Raw genomic sequence first — 23,089 nt, 5'->3', positions numbered from 1 at the left:
AGAGAGGTTTGGGCTTTTTTAGCCACCACCAGACAAAAAAGGCTAATTTAGCCACTATACGACAAAACCAAGCAACAAGGCATTCACGTGAACACACACAACCCAGCCCAAGGTGATTTTACCAAACTACCCCTCTCTCACTTGTGCTTCATCACAGCAGAATCGCCTCACCACACACACACAACACCTACGCTTGGTTAGGGCACACACACGTGTAGTTCATGCTGAAGCCAAGGAGGACAGTTGGCGAAGCTGAACGGTGATTACAGCTCTCCAACCTTGCCAAACCCAATCGCCGTCAGAGTACACATCTGCGCCGTCAAAGAAGACTCGCGGAGCTTACTAAAGCTGAACGCCATTGGACGGCAAATCTGCAGTGTCAAAGAACAACTCACCGTCTGCAAAACCCACCCATCGTCAGGTACGTTGAGCTTTCTGTTTTGTTTTGGTTTTTTTGTTTCTAAATCCATCCTGATCTCACCGCTCTGTTCTGTTCATCCGTGAAACCCTTGTGTGCAATTTATTTTTGTAACACCAATTACTATTAATGAAATGCACGGTTTGAGTGTGAAACAAAATTTTCGGTCAAAAGGTTCAATTTTTTTTTCTTTTTTTGTGAAACTAAAGATTTTTTCATATATTTGTCTCCAATTTTTTGTTGAGGTTCTGTGAGATGAAGTGGTTTTTTTTTTTTTTTGGGGGGGGGGGGGTTTTCGATTTTATTTTTTTTTGGGTTAAATTGAGGGTTTGTTTCACACTATTGCTGGTAATGACATGTAGGGTATGATTCAAACAAATGTTTATTTGAAAGGTTCATGTTTTTTTTTTTTTTTTTTTCGTCAAAGTGCAGATCTGTTCATATATTTGTCTCTAATTCACTTTTGTATAGGTTTTGTGAGATGAAGTGTTTTTTTTTTGGGTATGTCGATTTTTTTATTTTTTATTTTTTTTATTTTGTTCAACTGAGGTTCGGTTTCACACATCCAAATAAATACATGGATGTAAACTAAGGTTCTGTTAGATGGAATAAATGGTTTCTATCTTCCCATGCCCATGAAAAATTACAACAGATAGTCCATTGGCCCTCTGAAAATGAAGGAACAAAAAAAAAGGAACAAAACGCATGCATGTATTTTTCCTTTTACATTTAACCCTTTCATTCCATTACAACAAGAATTTAAAAAAAAAAATTATATTTTTTTCGAAAGTATAGTTATTGGCCAAAAATTATTTTGTTCCCTCAATTATAAGGAACAACACATGGATGTCAATTACAGCATGTCATATTTACTATCTGAAATCAGGTTATTTGTAATTTGCAAATTAGAGAATTTCACAATACAATTCAGGTTGAGCGTGTTTGTATAAATATCAATTCATGTTGTTTGTAAAATACCGATTGTCATATATTTAGGTGTTGTAAAATATAGAATTTGACAATCCATGTTATCTTGCTTAATTGGGAATTGGTAACACATGGAATTTAGTTTCTAAACTAGAAGAATTAATTCATGTTCAAGGTTATTGTAAATCTGAATTTCTTTGTTTACTTTGACGGATAAACCAAATTAATATGAATTGTACATTACTTCATAACTGGAAAGCATGAAACGTGCTTATTTATTTATTTATTTTTTAATAGCAAAACCATGATATTTCACATTCAGAGATATTTGTAATGGACATCTTACTTTTTGCTTGTTGTAAAAGGCCAGTTTTAGATAACCATGAAATGGACATTCCTAAATTGCAAACAAGCTGACACTTTAGCATAAATTGTGACTAATGTGCCACCTACATGTTACCATTAGTGTTTTACCCGATCAACAAACATAGCATCGCTTCGTTTACCTCTACTGCAACTTCCAATAAATGGCCCTATTGGATGTGTGCATGTGGGTACGACCACTGTATTGTTAAGATATCCAGATCGACCAAAAATTCAGGGCGTCCCTACTTTGCATGTCCTCGCCCTGTGGTGGATGTCCAATCCATTAACGGTCATAACCTAGTTTAATGCCGAACCAATTGACTAATAAATGCCTTATTTTGACTCGTCAGCCCTGTGTCAGTTGTATTGGTTGGTGCGAAAGACCAGTCAGACAGAGCACAGATTTTACCGCATCAAGAAACGACATTGTCATGCATTTGCGGGATGATGTCATACACATTCAACAGTCATTGCGTCTCCTTAAAACAATTGTTTGTATGCTATGCATTGTCGTTGTCATTTTGTTATTGCGTATGTAAGGAAACTTAAAATGTTGTTAGGAATATTGACAGCGACAACTAACTTTGTCTTGCTTTAACTTACTTGTTTAGGGGACATATTAATGACTACTTGTATTTACTTTTTGTATATGCATGTTACAATTCGTACGTTGCGTGCTACTTTTATGTGATTGCAATGTTATGGTAATTATTGTGCAATGGTTATATACTGTACAATTTAGCATCCATTTTCTCTGTTTATCGTGAAATGTCCAACAATTTCCTGTAAATTGGTTGCCTTAGCTACATTCGTGGTCCAAATGGCATCCATACGTACTTCACCTTGTACCCAAGCGAAAAACAAAGGCATATCTGTGGAGAAATCAAGCAATGTGGAAGAGACACAGAAATAGTTAAACCATAAGGCCTCCTAGGACAGTGATTCGATCAGAATTTTCCTGTAGCTCATTGCCAATGAAATTACAAAAGGAAATCGGCCATTTCTAGTCCTAAGCCAAGCTGGGTACAAGTCCTTGGCTAAGAAATTTGAGAAAGAAACTGGAAGAAAACATGGCCTCAAGCAGTTGAAGAATAAATACACGAGTCTGAAGAAAAAATGGAATGCTTGGAGGAAGTTGATGGATGGAAGCTGAGGAGTGTCAGGAATTGGCTTCGACAGTGAGACTGGTATGTTCCAGGCTTTCAATAAGTGGTGGGTGAAGATGGAATTGGTAAGTACAATGTAATTTTTTTATGGTTGTTTTGTTTCATATTTCTCTGTTAGCAATTACTTTTTCTTTTATTTGTTTAGTAAACATTTCACATGTAGCATGTACTGAGCAGTTGTTATTTTCAATGTCAAATTTTGCAGGCTAACAAGGCCTGTGTGAAGTTCAGGAAAAAAACATTGCAACATCGTGACTTGATGGAGACCATTTTTATAGGGGCGTCAGCTACTGCTAAGCACCATTGGACCCTAGGGGAAAAAGTTCAAGAAGTTGACAATGTCTCCTCCGATTCTGTGGACAGTCTGAGCGCGCAACCATTTCCTGATCCGATTCCTGCACGCGTAGTGGACATCGATTCAGATTCTTCACTCGAACCTGTGCTCACTGTTAACAACAAAAGGAAACAGACGTTGTCAACAAGTTGTGGCAAGTCAAAAAAGGCCACAAGTGGAGCATCCGTTATTGCGGAAAGCATGAACAATCTGACAAACGTCGTGCGTACCCAAAATCAGTAAGTTACGGTTAGGTACCTCACAAGTAACGAATCACTTTGCACAATTTCGGAGTGCATGCACCAGCCGAGGAACATTCCTACCTTTCTCAGTACGCCCCTATTCCATTATGCCTCAACATTGATGGATAATGCAGATTACTGTGAGGTGATGATGTGCCAGCCTGATGAAGATCACATTATCGGCTAGCTTACACAGAAGTAGCTGCAGTATAGTGCAGGGGCGTCGTTTGCGAACCTGTTCGGACCTCGGCGGATTTGATATAGCGGTGGCATGATGAAGATGGAATCCCAGTATCTAGTTTTGAAAAAACTTTTACTTTTGTTTATGTTGGACGTGTAAGAAACATGATGGTTGTGCATTGTGTTTTTTCTTTTCTTTTTTTGTTAAATATTTTCCCCAGTTTGGTGAAAAAATATTTGTAGGTTTGTCTATGTTTTTTGCAGATTACTCATGCATTTGTGTGTTACTCTGTGAATGGAACAAGATGGCTGTCTTTTGTATTTCTTATGGGAATTACTTCCGCAACGGCAGGCTGCCGTGTTTTACCTGTTTATTGATATATTTTGGTGTTTGTTGGTATAAGTAATGTTTCTGTACCTATAGTTGTCTTCGTACTGCAAATGACCTATGAAAAGTCTAGTTTCTATCCATGTGTGAAATAGGTAATTACAATTTTTTATTACCTTTAACTGATTGCATCATGTCTAAACTGATTCAAACCATCCCACTATTGTAGGTTTCGCTTGAATCGACATGATGAATCTCGGGGATAGAAACAATAATCAGGAATTAACCGAAATGCTTAACCAAATGGCCATATAGTTGCAACAACAAAACAATTGGACATTTGTACAAGCATGCCAGTATGTGCAAGAGTGGTATGAAAAACACATGTCAAAAACGCCATGTCGCACTTCAATTTTGACCGGACATGCATAGATAACCGAACTATATGCAGGCTGTGAAGGTCGATTCTAGGAAAATGTTTGCATGCCGAAGGAAGTTTTCGCAGCTTTGTGTCACACATTAGTAATTGATTTTGGGTTACAAGTACTGCAACGTCCATATGGCTTAGCAGTTGAAGAAAGCGTTTCCATGTTTATCCATGTGTTGCAAGGGTTCCAAAATCGGCAAATCCAAGAACGGTTCCAACATTCATGAGAGACTGTGTCCTAGCACGTGCATAATGTGTTAACGGCGATGAAAGAGTTCACTGTTGTACATTGTAGGCCCACACATAGTGAACATCATATACATCCATACGTGGGGTCTAAATGGAAATACCTACTGTTCAAGGTACTAGTTAAAAACCTGACTTAGTACATTTTATTGGACGTGATGTATGAAAACTAAAGATTACTTGTACCCGTAGGAGTCACATATTTTTTTGGGTTGTTTGTAGGATTGTATCGGAGCCATAGATGGAACACATGTAAGTGCATAGGTTACAAGCCCAGATTCCGCAACATATTTCGGTAGGAAATGTTGTCACACGCAAAATATCATGGCTGCGTGCGATTTAGACATGTGTTTCATCTTTGTTTCGCTTGGATGGGAATGGAGTATGCACGATAGTCGCATCTTCAATGAGATAGTAACAAATGACAATGTCCCATTTCCACACCCTGAAGAAGGTAACAAAATAATTTCATTTATGTGGGTACCTAATATCTGAGAAAACCTAGTTAATTTAATTTCTATTGAATGGGTGGTTTGAGTGAAAAAATGGTCATGTATGTAGGAAAATATTATCTTGTCGATGTTGGCTATCCGAACCGGGTAGGTTACCTAGTAACTTTCAAAGGCAACCGTTACCACCAGCAAGAATTCTGTATTAGTGAAGAGAATAGGACAGCAAACACCCATAGGGAATTATTTAACAAAGTTCACTCGTCATTACGCAGTGTGGTGGAACGGACTTTTGGTGCCTGGAAAAAGCGATGGGGGGTTTATTAGAGACATGCCTCAGTATGATTTTGCAAATTTGCAAGTTCAGTTAGTAGGTGCGTCAATAGCATTACATAATTTTGTACATCAAAATACAGGCAATCCCACAACTGTTCATCCCCGTTTCAACGAAGAAGAGGCTACAGCTTTTGTAAATGCCATACCAGAAGTTGACCATGACGAGGATGGTTTAATGGTTGGGGATGAGGACCCGCATATGGCATTGGTGCGACTTCATATACCTAACAAGTTAGTGTACATGTGTAATAATGGGTTGTTAGGAAATATATAGTCCTTCGCCTAAAGTTTGTAGGCGTGTAATATTGGTAGGCCACGCGTTACAATTCATACGTAAGTATATTATATTGTACAATATATATCTCTGTACACGGTAAATGTAATCGAAATTTGCATTGTTCACGTCATTAAAAAAAAAATGAAAAATGGGTTTTAGGAAAACAAGGAAAAATAAAAAATAACCCATTAGAAAATTAAAATTATGATTGTTCCCGTCATTTGAGAAAACCAAAAACACAAAAAGCCTTTTTTCCAAAAAAAGAAAACAAAAAAAAACCATTAATGCAACCGAAATTAACTTTTCTGTGCGTAAAATGAAAAAAATATAAAAAAGTGATGCAAGTTAAAAAAATAAAAAGATTCAAACAAATTAATAAAAAAAAAGTTTAAACAAATCCAGCAAAGAAATTAATTTTTTTAAAAAAAACAATAAATACTACGAAGGTACAAAGCATGTAATATTAATGAACAAACAAGCATTCCATAAACTCAGTTTTTCCAAAGAAAATAAATTTTTAGAATAGAAGAGTTACCCTTTTGAAATATTTAAGAAAAAAGAGAAACTACTCACACTTCATATTAATAAGAAATATACTTACAAAGATTTATATTACAGACTCTGAAATTCTGAAAGACTTAGTACACTTAGAGGTTTTTGAGAGGGGTTAAAAAATTTTACAACGCAGAGTGAAGGGGTATTTTTCATTCTGCCTCTTCCGTTGGCATGCAAGCCAATTTATACAACTCAAAAAGAGATAAAAACAAAAGAAACTCTAAATCTATGCTACGTCTAAAGCTTTTCCCTAAATTTAAAACCTATAAGCCTATGACTTTTAGACTTTGAAAAAATTCTAATAAGGACAAACCTTTATACATACAATTATATGCAAACTTTCTATGAATAAAACAAATAAAGGGTTTAGATAATGATGCCGGGTACTGCTTTGGGCCCCATCGCACATCATTCAATCCTCTCATTTTGACAAAATTTTGACACTATACACGTGTAAGGATTCTCACAGCTTTTCTTTAATGGAGCAGGGTAGGGGTCATCTGCTCTATTAAAGTAGTGAGTGAAGGAAAATCCTTATTACTGACAAAAGTAAATAATTACAGACACAAAAATCTATGGAATATCTTGGCGCGCATTTTTCTGATAATTGAAGAGAAGCCTTATCTTCTACGGATTTTGTCTTCTTCTGCTGAAATATCCATTATTGATGTTGACGCTTGGATGCTGAATCTTCAAAACGGATTCTTCGTGGAATATTTACAAAATTGAAGAGTCAAAAGGAACTGCTGCTATAATATTTTTAAAATATTATATGAGTCTTGTAGTGGACACATTTTTTTTTTTTTTTTTTTTCACTTCACCCATACATTCTGTCTAAGAGATCGTCTAGGTCTGCTGCTGAGAGTTGATCGTAAAAGTCATTCCCATGTCCCATGGGTGGTTCATCATACCATTCTTGGTCATTTTCTTCCATTACTGGTGACTCATGAGTGACACTATGCTGGTAATTGGGATATTGGCTTTCATCGAAGAATGTCTTTTTATTGAAGGGATATCCTGGGATAGCTAAGTTACAAAATATCTTCTGATTTTTATCTTCACAGACTAGGTGTCCATAATTACCATTATATGCTAATAGAGGATTGTTGGCAAATTTCCTCCATTTATTGAGCTAATCTCTGAGTGGAAATCTTCTGCATGGCCAAGGTCTCCTATTGAGAAGTCTTGAATATCCTGGGAATGTAGAGGTTCCTCTGAGGTACATTTTGTGTTTAGCTGGATTGCACCGTATTCCCTTCTATTTTGGTAGTTTGCTATCTATCAATGCTTCTACATATGGGTGATGTTCCTCTATTACGCACAGTATTGCATGAGCAAGTTTATGTCCGAAGCTATCTGTCTGATCTGGATCTGTGAAAATTATTCTAGAGACAAAGTCGTAGTCTAACAGTTTTACGGCTGTTAGATAACGCGTTTCGCCCCTAATCTCTATCTCCAATGGCTCAAATGTAGCTAGATTTATCTAGCAAAGGCAAATGCTGAAGTCTAAGTTACACTGACATCTACCAAAATGTTCTGACCTTTTATTATATTTTTCTTCTTCTAAACAGGGCTACTCTTCATCTTCATAGGTATAGGTCCATTGGTAGGCTAAGCCAGGGCAATCAACTCTTGCTATGGAGAGGTCTTGAAGGAACTGCTGTATGGTGACTAGCTCATTATTTCTGCTTTCTTCGGCTAAGGTGTATATGTAGGGTTTTAGGTCTTCTATTTCTTGGCTTTTCTCACAAAAAGATTGAATGATAGAATGTCTGAAGAAATACATTCTAGCACTCAATTGGTCAAATTCCTCACTGGTGAGTTGTCTGATTTCTTGGTCAGGAAGGGGGGCAGTTGTTTTTCCTGGAGCTAATTTTTTAAGCTGGATGGTTAGGGTTCGAATGGTGGCTCTCAGTTGTTTTTCTTTGTCTCGGAGCTGGTTTAGCTCTTCACTGACCTTTTTGCCTTTATCCATAATTTTCTTGAAATTTTTGGTAAGGCCTTCACAATGTCTGCACATCTTGAGAGGATTTTGAGAATCTATCTGAGGGTTAGAACCACTATTTTCAGTACTACTGCTTCCAATTATCTGACTAACTGGAACTCCACTAGTAGCAAGAATGGTTGACCGCATCTTGCTCAATGTGTCCAGGTAATCTTTAGCTATCTGACTGATAAAGTAACTGGTTCCTATTTGTCTTCGGGCATAGGTACTGGCTGACTCAAAATCATAAAATCCTTTATACTGGAGCATGGGAAAATTTTTAACTAAGGGTTCAACTTCTATCCAGTCATGGTAAATATCAGGCTTGGTTCCTTTAGCTACTACATAGAAAGAAAAGTTTTCAGACAAAGGTTTATTTTTGGATTTTAGAAAAATATATGCTAAGAGAGTTTAGGGCTGACAGTTGTTTAGCTGGGTGGTTCTGACTGTTCCAAAGGTTATCTAGAAGACACTGTTGTACTAGGTTTAACTCAATTCCTGTTAAAGGTCTGAACTTGTTTCTGCCTTCATGAATGGGAAGAGACAATCCCCCAAAATTCATGATTTTGCTATTCTCCATTATCTGCACAAAAATTAAACTGGTTATCTTATTTTTCTAAATAGATTTTCCTACTTAACCAATTTGTTAACCTATTATCATTTCCTTTAATATGTTCAAACTCTACTTTATATCCTTATTCTACTATACAATCTAAAAATTTTGCCAATCTTCTAGTACTTAATTTACGCTCGTTGAGTTTATTATGAAATCTAACTATAGCTTCACATTATGTCCTAATCGTAAAGGGTTTATGCAAGAATAATCTAAATTTATTTATTGCATAAACTACTCCTAATATTTCAAAATCTAGGCCGGTCATGGTCGTGCCTTTTTCTTTAAATTTTTCAGAACTGTATCTACAAATGCGCTATTTATTTTTACTATCATACTTACTAGGTTTAGCTAATAATATTGTTCTCCATCCTAATTGACTTGCATCTGTTTCTACTACAATATATTCTGATTCTAAGGGAAGTTGTAGGTCTGGTAAATTTCTACAAATGTCTTTAATTTTTCTAACTAAAGTTATATGTTGTTGATTGAAATATTTTTGTCCAGTGGGTGTGGTCTTACTAAATAGTGATCTTATTATTTTACTAAGGTTAGGAATATACATTCGCGCATAATTTAAAATTCCTAAAAATGATTGAAATTGTTTTGTATTTTCTAATTTATCTGGATAGTCTAAAATTTTCTTAACTATGTGAGGTTGCAACCTAATCTTTCCATCTCCTAACTCCATTCCTAGAAATTCTATATGAGGTTTATTTAATACCATCTTTCTCTTGCTAATTATTATCCCATTATTTATGAATTCTTCTAATGCTATATATAAATGATCTATATGACTATTTTTATCTGGACTGAACACTAATATGTCATCTATATACCAGTATAAAATTATATTTATTAAGTATACTATCCATCTTACGCTGAAATATAGAAGGTGCATTTTTTAGTCTAAAAGGCATAACTAGCCACTCATAATGTCCTTGTGAGCAACAAAAAGCTGTCCAAGGTATACTTTCCTAATAAAAAACTATATAAAAAAAAGGACAAAAAAAAAAAAATAACGCCATTATTTAAAAAGTCTAGTTTCCACGTAATTTTTCAAAAAAAAAAAAAAAAAAAACACCCAAGCAGCTCTACCAAAAAATAAACAACTTGAAAAAAAAGAAAAAAAAAGAAGAAAAATTTCCAAGCAAACACTAGGCTGACGTGTGGGTCAGCCGTGTGTGCAGTTTGGTACGTTGACCTCAAGGGCATTTGGGTCGTTACACATGTGGCCACCTTACCAAAAAAAGCCAAAAAAAAAAAAAAAAAAAATTAAAAAGTCAAAAAAAACTATTCAAAATCAGATTTTTTAGCCTCAGACTAAAATAACCAGAAAAATAAAAAAACTACCCACCCATTTCCCAAACCACTCCTTAATAAGGCACTCGATCCATAAATTTAAAATTGGATTTTATTTAGGCTTAGATTGGCATGTCCAAAAAAAGATAAAAAGTCAAAAAATTACTTAAAAAATTATCACTATTCACTAAAAAAAAATATTAAAAAATTAATTTTACATACAAAATTACAACACATATGTGACCGATTCAGATATGGGGTTGCTTTTTTTTTAGAAAAATTGTATAGTTGGAGTGCAATTTTAATACACTGTTGTTCGGCTCGTGAGGGCCCATCACGGGTCTCGTTTTGATAATTTGAACCGTTCAATGTGTAGAACTCGTCGAGTACTATATACTTGTAAAAAATCACATTGATCAGATATCGCTAACTACATGATCAAACTACTTTTGTATAAAAAATAGATGGTATTGTAGTTAATGGTTGAAAAAAAACTAATCTGATTAGATAACTATTGATATCCGATCAACGTGATTTTTTATAGGCATATACTACTCGTCAAGTTGTACACATTGAACGGTTCAAATTATCAAAACGGGACCCATGATGGCCCCACGGATCGAACAACACCGTCTAATGCAATGTCCGAAAAGTAGCCAATCATTTCTTAGCATTAATTCACCTGTTCAAATGGTACGGCTGTTCAATTCACCCTTCTAATCTTTTCCTACACACTAATTTATAAATTTTTTAATACATAGTTTTTCATAAAAAATTAAAAAATTAAACCAAACAATTATATTTTTTCTTTCAATTTTTTAATCCAAAAAATTAAAAAATAAACTTATTTAGGACGCCCAAATAACCTCTTAGTTAGAAGCTCGGACGCTAAAATGCTTCGTCGATGATGACAAACTTGTGTAAAATTACCAAATTATCCACGTACATCTCTTACGCCTCCTCACTCTCTTTGATCAGAGTTCTCTCTCTCCTCATCTCCACCAAACCCTAATCTCCACCAGCCTACTCCTCAAGAGCCACACCGCCGTCCGCCGCTTCACCTCCCTTGAGTCCGCCGGCATCATCTTCCTCTTTCTCTTCCTCCTCTCTCTCTCTCTCTCTCTCTCTCTCTCTCATCAAAGCCTCACCGCCGCTCAAGTGGCTCCCGCCGGCGTTCACCCTAGAGCCCTCGCCGCCTCCTCAGATCGACCGTAGAGCCTTCGCCGCCTCTCTCTACATTGTTGTTGATTGCTACTTCAAACAGGTCTATTTCTTAGATCTGGAAATAAAGGAGTTGTCGTGACCCAGTGAGGCCTCAGAAGACGACGGTGGCGGCGACGACGGAGATGATAGTGGTTATGAGATCAGAATCTCTCTCTCTCTCTCTCTCTCACTCAGATCTCACACCTCACGCCGCCTTCCTCTGTCGTCCGCCGCCGCTGACCACACCATATAATCGCTCTCTCTCTCTCTCTCTCTCTGACACACTCAAATCTCAGATCTGTTGATGATACACAAGTATTTAGCTTCGAAGGTTCTTCAAATGTATGATATGTGTATGTATGTGTATGAATGCATATATGTGTGTATGTATGTGTCTGTCTCTCTCTCTAGATTTTTTTTTTGTTTTTTTTTGTTTTGGTAGTTGATAGTATTTAGCTTCGAAGGTTCTTTGAATGCATGATACGTGTACTATGTATATGTATATTTATACGCTATGGATTCAGCTTGATTCTGGTTACTATCTCTGCGATTCTGTTATCATTTCTATGAATGTTGGTTTATCTGCAATACATGGTGTGATCTGATTCTAGGTATGCTTTACGCTTGAAATTCATGGTTCATGAGTAAATTTTCCTCTGAGATAACGATAGCCATTGTTGAAAATTTGAACAGATGAAATTATAGAACCCCTCTTTCTTTCCCTCTATCTGTCTCTGTATGTATGAGAATTTAAACAGATAGAGAAAGAGAGAAGAAAGGCGTAAAAATTCAACAAATAGCAAAATTTTAAACAAATGGGGAGAAAAATTTGAATAAATAGTCAAAAAACTTGAACATATAGATATGAATTTGAATAGATTAAAAAAAAAAAATTGAATAGTTAGATATAAATTTGAATAGATAGACGAAAAAAAAAATTTAAACAAATAGATATAAATTTGAATAAATGATTAATGAAAGTCAACACATAAATTAAGGGATAAAATTGAAAACAAAATGTTCTCTAAAATTAACAAAATGACTCTCGCCAAACTATTTTATAAAGGTAGACTTCTTATCAACAAAAAATTTCTATTAAGGGGTTATTTGAGGTATCCTAAATAAGTGCACTTTTTATTTTTTTTTAACTAAAAAGTTGAGAGAAAAAATATGGATGTTTAAGTTAATTTTTTAGCTTTTTATGAAAAAATGTGTATTAAAAAATTGTATAAATAAGTGTGTAGGGGAAGATTAGGATTGAGTATTGTGCAACCATACTTTCTGGGAGTGGAATTGATGCTAAGTAATGATTGGCTATTAAATGGGCATTGCACTAGGCGGTTTTGTTCTGCCTGTGGGGGCCATCACGGGTCCTATTTTGATAATCTGAACCGTTCAATGTGTAGAACTTTTCAAGTACTATACGGCTATAAAAAATCACATTGATCAGATATCGATAGCTATCTGATCAGATTTATTTTTTTTTTCAATAGTTAATTATAACGCAATCCATTTTTTTTTATACAAAACTGATTTGATCATGTAGTTATCGATATCCGATCAATGTGATTTTTGACAGATATATAGTACTCGATGAGTTCTATATATTAAACGGTTCAGATTATCAAAACGGGACCCGTGATGGAGCCCCACGGGCCGAACAACAGTGTGTGAAAATTGCACCAAAACTATGCAATTTTGACACACAAACACATCAATAGAGCTGAACATGTCAGATTCTGAGTTGTAGTTTTATGTAGAAAATTAATTTTTTAATTTTTTTTAGTGAATAGTGATAACTTTTTATTTTTTGAGTAACATTTTGACTTTTTAATTTTTTGAAATCATGTCCAATTTGGCCTAAATCTAATGTCTTATCCCCTACTTAGATTATACTTTTTAACAATTATCTCTATTTGATATTATTTTTTTTAAATAAATATATTCAAATATGTGATTATTAATATTTAATCCACTCCAATAATCTACCAACAATGCACTTAAATTTAAATGGTTCAAATTATTGATAAAAGTACAAAAGAAGTAGAGTGCAAAAGTGAACCCCAGTCCACTCGATCTTTTATCTATTTATTTATTTTTTTTTAACAAGAAAAGAAGGATGCTCTAGGGTGTTATCACGATATTTGTGAGCCCCGGAATAATCGGTTATCGACCTGATTTGACCCAACCTATTAGAAGGGACTCACCACCGAGACACCAACAGAGATCAATCATACGCCACAGACGAACCTAAATTTCTATTGTAATACAAGGTGAGATCTTCAAAAAGAGCCGATTGCAAAAAAAAATCATGTATTTTTTACCCGTTTTAAGATTCAAACCTGAGTCACACCTGTAATAAAAACGATACTTTCTGCATTAGGTCACCACCTCGATGGTCAATCCACTCGATGTTTGAGCAGATAATATGGGGCGGTAATTAAAAATTGGTGTAAAGTAACGTGCCTTATTGGCACCTACAATCTCCAAGGTTCCGTGGATCATCATAAATTTTAGAAAAATAGCGCATAAGTTAACTTTTTATTTATTTATATTTTTAGGAGGAAGAGTATTATTTTAATTAATTATCACATTATTGAATTTGAAAAATAAATTTAATTTTAAACTTATAACAATATCCTAAATTCTATTATAGTAATTCGAGTCATTTCTCAAGTAAACAATGCGGGAATGGTTCGTGAAAAAATTAATTTGATTCTATAATTATAGTTTGATATTTTTATCATATTTGAACTTTATTCCTTTATTGTTCAAATATGTACAATAAACTTCCTTATGATTTTAGACTGACCTCTCTTGAGATTTTTTTTAAAAAAAAAAAAAATACAATTAGCTCCATAAGTTTGTCATAATTGCATTAATCTCCCTTTCAGTAAGTTTAAAGCGATCAAAATTAATAGTAAGAAACACTAAAATAAATAAAGGTAAATATGTATTTTAGTAGAAAAGATATGAAAATATTATTTTTTTTATTCATACAACTTATAAATTACTGATAAAAAAAGGACCCAAATATTATATAAATTAAAACCTTGAGCAATGCATTTTGTAATTATGGAAAAAATGTGAGACTAACTATATTTTTTTTAAATGTTGAAGGGCCTATTTGTTTTTAGAGTTAGGTTGGGTATGATTGTTAATGTGAGCATTGTTAGTGAAAATATTATTAATGAGAAGATTAAGAAAAATTGTATTTGTTAAGCAACCAGTAGACTAGTAACAATTCTTGTTTGTTTTGCTATTTTATGATAGGATTAGTTATATGAAATTTCATAACTACCCTCGGTGTTTTTATATATTTTATTAGAGAAATTTAGCCAAAATCCTTCCATTGGATCCTTATTTGGTGAAAAGGACAGCCCAATTTATCTTGCTTCATAAATCCTCTATGGAGAAAATAAATAATTGAGTAAGGACAAAATAAAAAAAAAAATATATTTTTTACTTGAACAATATTGTCAGAGTAATATGTTATTGTCAAATAGAGTAACATATTACTGTCAAACAGAATAACATGTTACTATTACTATTTATATCAATTTCGACGGTAATAAATTTTTTTTTTTAAAAAAAGAATTTCATAGTCAACATAGATTTTATTTGATAGATCTTGATGAAATGATTCTAAAAATACTAATTTTATTAAAAACTGACATTTATATCAAAAGTTATATTATTTTAAAACTTAATATTTGATAATAATGATATGTGTTGAAATTTTTCAAAGAAAACTTTTTGTACTTGTCTTTAATGCATTAAAATTTTATTACGAGAGGGGAGTTATGACCAAATCCCTCATTTTATTTTATATATATATATATATATATATATATATATTTGGGTATAAATATATTTGGGTAAATTACAAATACACCCCTTAATATTTGATTAAAATACGAATTGTCTCCGGTAGTTTTAGAAATTACATTTCACCCCTTGAGATTTCTAATTTCATAACAAATTGTTTATTTTATTAATAAATCATCAAGTCAATTAACAGTTTTTAATGATGTTAGAAATATATTTCAATTAATAATTTAGGTAATTTTATTATTGTATAGGAGAGCAATTATATATTTTATTTTTGTTAGTTAATTCTATTAAATAAAAAATTCTAATAATGAGATATTTGTAATTTTTCAAACCACATGAGACAATTTGTACTTTAAATAAATATCAAGGATGTATTTATAATTTATCAATATATTATTGTACCATTATATTTTAATATTAAAATGAGGGACAAATAGTAATTATATCTCTTATCTTATCTTTATCTCTTGGGATTTTCCATATTTGAATACCTTCTCCACCATGAGATTTCTAGTTCCCTCACTGGGAGGTATTTCTAATCCCATAAAACTGTTATCATTTCTCCAAGCAAGCATGATTTTCCTAGTTTCCACCTCACTAATAATTCAATCTCTTCCTCTATCACCCAAAACATACATGGCCAACTGTGTAATTTACACAAATTATAATTATAGAATTAATCTAATTTTTTTTTTCTACTAATCTATACAAAAGGTCTTACAACAAACGAATTTGATCATTGAAATGAGATTTGTAACTAGGTTGACAAACCAGAAGACTAAACAACTAAGTTACTTTTAATTTTTTATGAAAGAAATGTATAAAATGAAAAGAATAATTAACTTTTTAATAATAGCTTTTCGCCTTTCTAATTACACATCATTCAATATCGACTATAAATTTTTAGATAGGAAGAGAGAGAAATTCAGAAGAGAGAATCCCAGTGAGAAGGAAGTGAAACAGTAGTACTAGGGTGAACTAATAGTAGTACTGTAAATGGGAGGAGAGTGAAGGCGTGAGAAAGAAAGAGGAGGCAATATTGGCAGGTTTATGGGGGACCAGATTGTGACCTTTCATTCCTTATTTCCATCTCTCTCTCCCCCACCCAACCGACAACTCTCTCCCTATCTCTCTCATATAAACTGTTCACTGGTTTCATTGCACCCAAAAGAGAGGTTTAGACGACAAACTTTACAAACTCTCTTTCTCAAACTTCATTTTGTTGCACCCAAAACTTGCAGGATTGAATTCAACTTTCTCATACTAATCACTGGTAGCACCCAAAAACTCAGCCTTTATATATAGGTTGAGTGACTCACATAGTATCTGTCTCTTTCTCAGTCTTCACTTTTGTTGCACTAGATAGGAAACCTTACACTCTCCAACCTCTCACAACTATCTTCCCCAATTCTACTTTGTTGCACCCCAAAACATAACTAGCTAGGAAGCCTTACCAACTTTTGTGTTGTACCACCAAGCTCAATTCTCTCTCTCTAGTTGTACACACACACATACACACATACACTGTTTTTGGCTTTGTGGTCCAAAGCACTAAATTACTCGAAGAAGACCCATATATTGGAATTGGGTTAATACTCCCAATAGTAAAGAAAAAGAGCGAGAGAGAGTATCCAAAAATATGGATTGGAATATGGGAAACCTAAGACCCCCTTTTGTTTCTCGGCCTGAGAACTCCTCAAGCTTCCTCTACAACTACAACTATGACTACTATCCAGGTAATAACACACTCTAAAACCCCTCTTTTTTTTGTTGTTGTTGTTGTTTTTTTTTATATTTTTTTTATTGATTTGATTCTGATGTGTTAAGAGGATGCAACTTCAGTGGAAAATATGTCACTCATAATTTATTGCTAATATATATATATATATATTGATTTCAATCATAATGATAATATTGTGACAGTATATCAATTTTCTTCATAGGTATTTCTTATAGTTATCTAAGTTTTTCTCAAACTAGATACTTGTACGATTGTATCACTTTCCGGTTCAATATCATTTTTTTCACTTTCCTCTTTCTCTTTTTTCTTTTAATAAATTCATAATAGAACATAACCTTAAATCTTTTCAAAACTCAAACATTTAATACTATGTTTATTATATTTTTATATTAAATTATACTTATTATTTTACTTTTTTTTTTTTGAACGGCTACTTATTATTTTACTTGACAACATAATATATTAATATAATATATCACATCACTCATGTATATAATATTAACTTTTTTTTTTTTTTTTTTTGAAAAAAAAAAAATTTGTGAGGCCAAGGGGTTGGTTGCATGGATGCGAGTAGTAGTAGTAGGGATAATTTGTACTTTTCGAATCTCTCTCGATGCATGTCATCTTCCTGTACTTTTAATTTTATGCTGTTAATAAAATTTTTTCTTTACTGATCAAAAAAAAAAAAAAATTAAATCATCATATCAAATAATAAGATAAAATAATAAAATATATATACATAAAACATTATTCCGTAGTTCAGACCTTCCTGTGAACTCCAATTTTTCACTGTCCTCCAAACACATATTTTTTTTTCTGATCGGCAAAAACAAATCTTTATTGATGAAGCATACAAAGTATGATTAGATACATCAATAAAGATATTATTTGAAGAAATATCTTTAAAATAGGATTACTCTGAAACTATTGATAATATAACATAAATAATAAAATTGTCTATTTTTCTTACAGTTTTACATGAGTTAATGATCAACAATTTAATAGAACTCATTCCTATACAAAAGTCCGAATACACGCAATGACTCACAAACCATCTGTGTAAAGACTATGGGTTGTTTTGGCCACACACAAAAGAAAAATGCTCTCAATCTATCCCTAATAACATGGAATAGAGATCATGTGAAAGGGTAGACCCACACTCCTTATCCATCCTCTCTCTATCTCTCTTTATTCCCTCTGTTCCACCTCATTAGGGATTAAAATTATGGTGTTATATTAAGGGATGTAGCATAGTTGCACACAAAATTAGTCAAAAAGTCACAAAAATCACTATAAAAAAGTTAACTCTTCTCTCTATTTTTGTACATGTATTTTTGTATAAAGTAAAAAATTCATCCAAAATAGATACTTTCCAAAACAACCCTATATATAGAGAAACAACATATTTAAGTATTAAAACTGAAATGGAGGTTGTGTTTGACTCATAGATTTAAAGAAGAATTTGGAAAGGAAAAAAGAAAAGGTGTATGAAACGCAAGTGAAATGTAGTGATGAACCAAACACAGTCTTAGTGATGAAGAACCATAGTGTGGCCATTTTTCTAGCTTGAAGCAGATGAAGAGAGTGAAATTTGTTGAATGGTTCTAAATTATTGGCAGGACTAGAGATGAAGTACCCGGCAGCCGCGCAGGGGTCGCAGCACGCGGGGGTGGCTATTTCAGGAATGGAAAAGAACAGTAATTGTGACATGGGAGGAGGAGGAGGGAATGAGAAGAAGAAGAGACTGACAAGTGAGCAGTTAGAGTCACTGGAGAGTAGTTTTCAGGAGGAGATAAAGCTGGATCCTGACAGGAAGATGAAGCTTGCCAAGGAGCTGGGACTGCAGCCTCGTCAAGTTGCTGTTTGGTTCCAAAACAGACGAGCTAGGTGGAAGGCTAAGCAGCTCGAGCGCTTGTACGACTCTCTCAAACTCCAATTCGATTCTGTTTCTAGGGAGAAACAGAAGCTCCAAGATGAGGTAAATTTTGTTTTCTTATACATTCCGTTTGGTTTAGTTCTCACATTCAAATTACAGTTATTGAATCAATTTAATTTTTTTTTTCCTAAGTGATATATATATATATATATATATATATATATATATATATATATATATATATATATATATATGACCCTATTAAATAAATCCTTCGGATCGTCGAAGCTCCAAACAGTCTCTTAAGTTCAAATCTTTGGGAAAAAAAATGTTAAAAAAACCCAAGAATTGATTTGGTAATTGACAATTTTAATTTTTTACAAAAAAAAAACGTATTAAAAAAATAATAATGTGACAACTTATAACAATCTTTTAACTAGTTTAACATACTCACAAAAATACCTAAAACTAATTTGGTAAAAAAATTTGATAGTAATAAAAAGGAATAAGTATCAATAAATGTCATTTCTATATCTTATTAACCAATATGTACTCCAAATAATTTAATGAATCCAATGGTTTTATTTGTGTGGAAATGACAGTATGAATCTACAATTTATACTTGTGGATGCTAGTTAATTACTCATTTGTTCAAAGTTTACTAAAGGATTTTTGTACGTTTTTGGAATATTTGAAAAATCACATATTTCAAGTCATTCTAAATCAAAACTCCACAGTTTAAAATTATAGATTTGTCTAAAACTTACTAAGGGGTTTTTATACTCTTTTTGAAATGTTTGCAAAATCCCATATTTTAAGCTATTCCAGTTCAAAACTCCACAGTTTGAAATTATACACTTGCCTAAGGGGTCTTTGTGCTCTTTTTAGAATGTTTGAAAATTTTCACATTTCAAGTCATTTCGAACTCACAGTTTAAAATTATACATTTATCCAAAACTTACTAAGGGATTTTTGTATTCCTTTTGGAATGTTTAAAAAAATATTACTTTTCAAGCCATTCCAAATTAAAACCCCACAATTTGAAATTAAATATTTATCCAAAACTTATTAAGGAGTTTATGTATTCATGTTGAAATGTTTGAAAATTTTCACATTTCAAACATTTCAATTAAAAAAATTCCTATATTAGGTTGTGTATAACCTTTTTCGTACCAAAAAAAAAAAAAAAAATGAAACATAATGGAAATAAGAATATAACCGTAAATTCAAATTTCAAAGAATATATTAAATTTACATGTCTAAAATCAATGGGACTAACTAATCTATAAAAAAAATACTTCGGACTACATGGATCACTATTCCTCAGGATGGGATTTATAGATAAATTTTCTTAATAAAAAAACAGTTATCTTTTTTGTATAGTTTTATCTATTTTGGGGCAAAAATAAACTTTATCTATTTAGTGAATAATAAAAAAACGCCTAGAAAACACATTCTGAAAATAAAACTAAATAATTTATATATTTTATTTATTACTTTATGTGTCATTACTATATTAATTTAGCCAGTCTTACAACTATATTTGTTGAAAAAAAAAATCTATATAATAAAGTAGGATAGTTTTTAAATTTATCCTTTATATATTTGTCTTATTAGGATATTTGGACAGTTCAAATCTGTTCGAACTACAAAACAACGGCTGTGATGTATTTTACTTTCCGACATCTCTCCTTTACTTTTTCCTTTTCTCACCCACCCTCTCATGATCCCATGAATAATTCCATAAATGATCCCACGATCCCACCTTCCTCATTTTCTTTTTATTTTATTTTTTATTTTCTCTCCTTTTTTATTTTCCTTCCTATTTATTTAATTTATTTTCTTTTTACTTATTTAATAAAGGCACGGGGATACACTGATGGTGTTTTGAAAAGTTAATAAAAAGCTAACTTTTAACTTTTTTTTAACCAAAAAAAAACTAACTTTTTGAGTAATATCTTAGGTAAAAAAAGTTAACTCTTTCGATTAAAAAAATCAAAAGTTAACTTTTTAATATCAACATCACAGTATTATTGGTTAGATATGATTCGTACAACACACACTCTCTCGCCATCCACATGCAGCCCATGCACAGGTTACATAATATATTACTCTTACTTCCTTTCTAAATGATTTTTTTTTGAAAATTTTTATTTAGAAGTGTTTTAATTTTAAAAGTTTATGAGTAAATTTTTTAATTCATTTAATCTCATATATTTATATTTTTATTCTATAAAGTTTTTTTTCTTGATTTAAATTATTTTCTTAGACTCTTATATTCTTATATTTAATATTGATATTTAATGTTGAGAGATGAGAGAGATGGGAAAGGACCTAGGCATAAGAAATTTTATACACAAATTATATAATATTGATATTATTATTTTATATTATTATATAATGTGAATATATTTTTAATTGATAACACATTAAAAATAATGTAAATATTCTCTCTCATCTCATATGAATGTTCACAACACCTTTCTGAAAGATTCTCTCTCATCTAATGTAGTGATGTGAACGTTCACAACATGTGAACTTTCTTATTTTTAATTGACAACACATTAAAACAACGTTCATTATATTTTCAATTGACAACACATTTTTTTCACAACAAGTAGTGATATGAACATTCACTCTCATTTAAGATAGTGATATGAACATTCACATTCATATGTTTTAGTATGGATATTCATATCATGTAATTAACACAATGTCAAAAATTCATTTCAAATTAATGTGAAAATAATAATGTGAATATTCTTTTCAATTATATGATGTGAATATTCACATTATGTAATTGAATATATAATGATAAAAATTTATTTCAAATTAATATGAATATAATGATAGTTAACATCTTAATGCATGAGAACTATCAAAACATAATGACAATCAACATTAATAGAGGGTAGGAGAGATTAAGGGTGTTTTAGTCTTCTTACCTCAAATAGGACCTAATGAAATAGTCAAAAGCAATATGAGTTGGATGAAATAAAACTCTTAGAAAGAGAATTTATCAAAACAAACTCCCTTCTAATAATTCTAAAATCAATATTATTTTTATCCGACTAATTTGGACGAATAATCTTACCGTTTACAAGCAGAGTCAGCTGAAGTTATTGATTATTCTTCCACCATTAAATTTTCCTAATTGAAATTGTGTATGATACAAAAAGGTTTCGGCATTGAAAGCTATGGTGAAGGACCAAGCCATGAAGAACATTCAAGCCTCCGCAGGTCACACAGAAATCTCTGGTGAAGAGACGGTGGAGAGCACATCGGTGGGAAACCGGAGCTCTAGCAGACATGGTGGAACAAGTCACCCACAGATGGCTCACGGAAACTATGTTTTCAATGTCGACGAACTCAATCCGGTGATGCCGCCCTACTGCTGGGGTGCTGTTCTGCCATCTTCTTATCCTTGAATGCGATTTGCTGGGTTGTTTGTAAAATTATAACTACTTCTCTAATTAGTTTGAAGTTAGAAGTAGCTAGGTTAACTTTTCATATGCCCCATGAGGAGGTTATTATTATTATTATCAGCTTGTCTCCAATTGCTTTTCGGATCGGTATGTTTTAAAATTGAATCGGTGAGTAAATTGAAAAAGAGATCGGGTAGAAGAATTATCTGTTTAACTGTTAGATTGAATCAAAATCAAATCGTGACATCATAATTATTATATAAATATTTTTATAATTTAAAAATAAATAAGGTACATTCATTTAAAATATTTGTATAATTTAAGATATATATATATATATATTTGTCAAGTTTTTATGGTTATATATATTTTTTATATTAATATTGTTTGCAAAAATATTAATTATTCATGAGTTTAAGAAATTTCTTTGAATACAATAAATATTATATATCTCGTATATACTAGCAAAAAGCCATGGTGACATAATGAAAATTCATGCTCTTTAGAGCTTGAGATGTTGAGTTTCACTGCTTATAGTATCAATTTTTTTTTTATTATTTTTATTTTATTATTGGACCATATATAGCAAATCGGTCTGGTTTGTTTCAACTCGTTCTGATTTGACCGGTTTACCAAGATGATAAGATACCAACCAACCGAGACAACAACAAAAAACACTTGATACCAAACAACACCCAAAAATAGGGAACCAAATAACAACACTGACTCAAACTAGTAGCCTTAATCCACTTGCCTTCTACCATTAGACAAACAATTTCTAATTTGCCTCAAGTTGAATAGGAAGTCGTGAACTGTGAAGTGATGATCCTTAAACACTTCTTTGAACCAAAGAGCAATCC

The 23,089-nt window shown here is 32.4% G+C and overlaps 1 protein-coding gene across 1 annotated transcript; it reads left to right on the top strand.

The window, feature by feature from the left end:
* The first annotated feature begins 16,692 nt into the window (after positions 1–16,692).
* Positions 16,693–22,443, top strand: LOC114281566 (homeobox-leucine zipper protein ATHB-22). Its single transcript, XM_028224062.2, has 3 exons — positions 16,693–16,923; positions 18,548–18,906; positions 21,984–22,443. Exons 1-3 carry the CDS (start codon positions 16,827–16,829, stop codon positions 22,230–22,232), a joined length of 705 nt encoding a protein of 234 aa, XP_028079863.1. The 5' UTR covers positions 16,693–16,826; the 3' UTR covers positions 22,233–22,443.
* The last annotated feature ends 646 nt before the right edge of the window (positions 22,444–23,089 follow it).

The sequence above is a fragment of the Camellia sinensis genome, chromosome 10 (genome assembly GCF_055761805.1).
Source record: "Camellia sinensis isolate YWXY chromosome 10, ASM5576180v1, whole genome shotgun sequence".
Taxonomy (NCBI): domain Eukaryota; kingdom Viridiplantae; phylum Streptophyta; class Magnoliopsida; order Ericales; family Theaceae; genus Camellia; species Camellia sinensis.
This window is presented reverse-complemented; position numbering and strand designations above follow the sequence as displayed.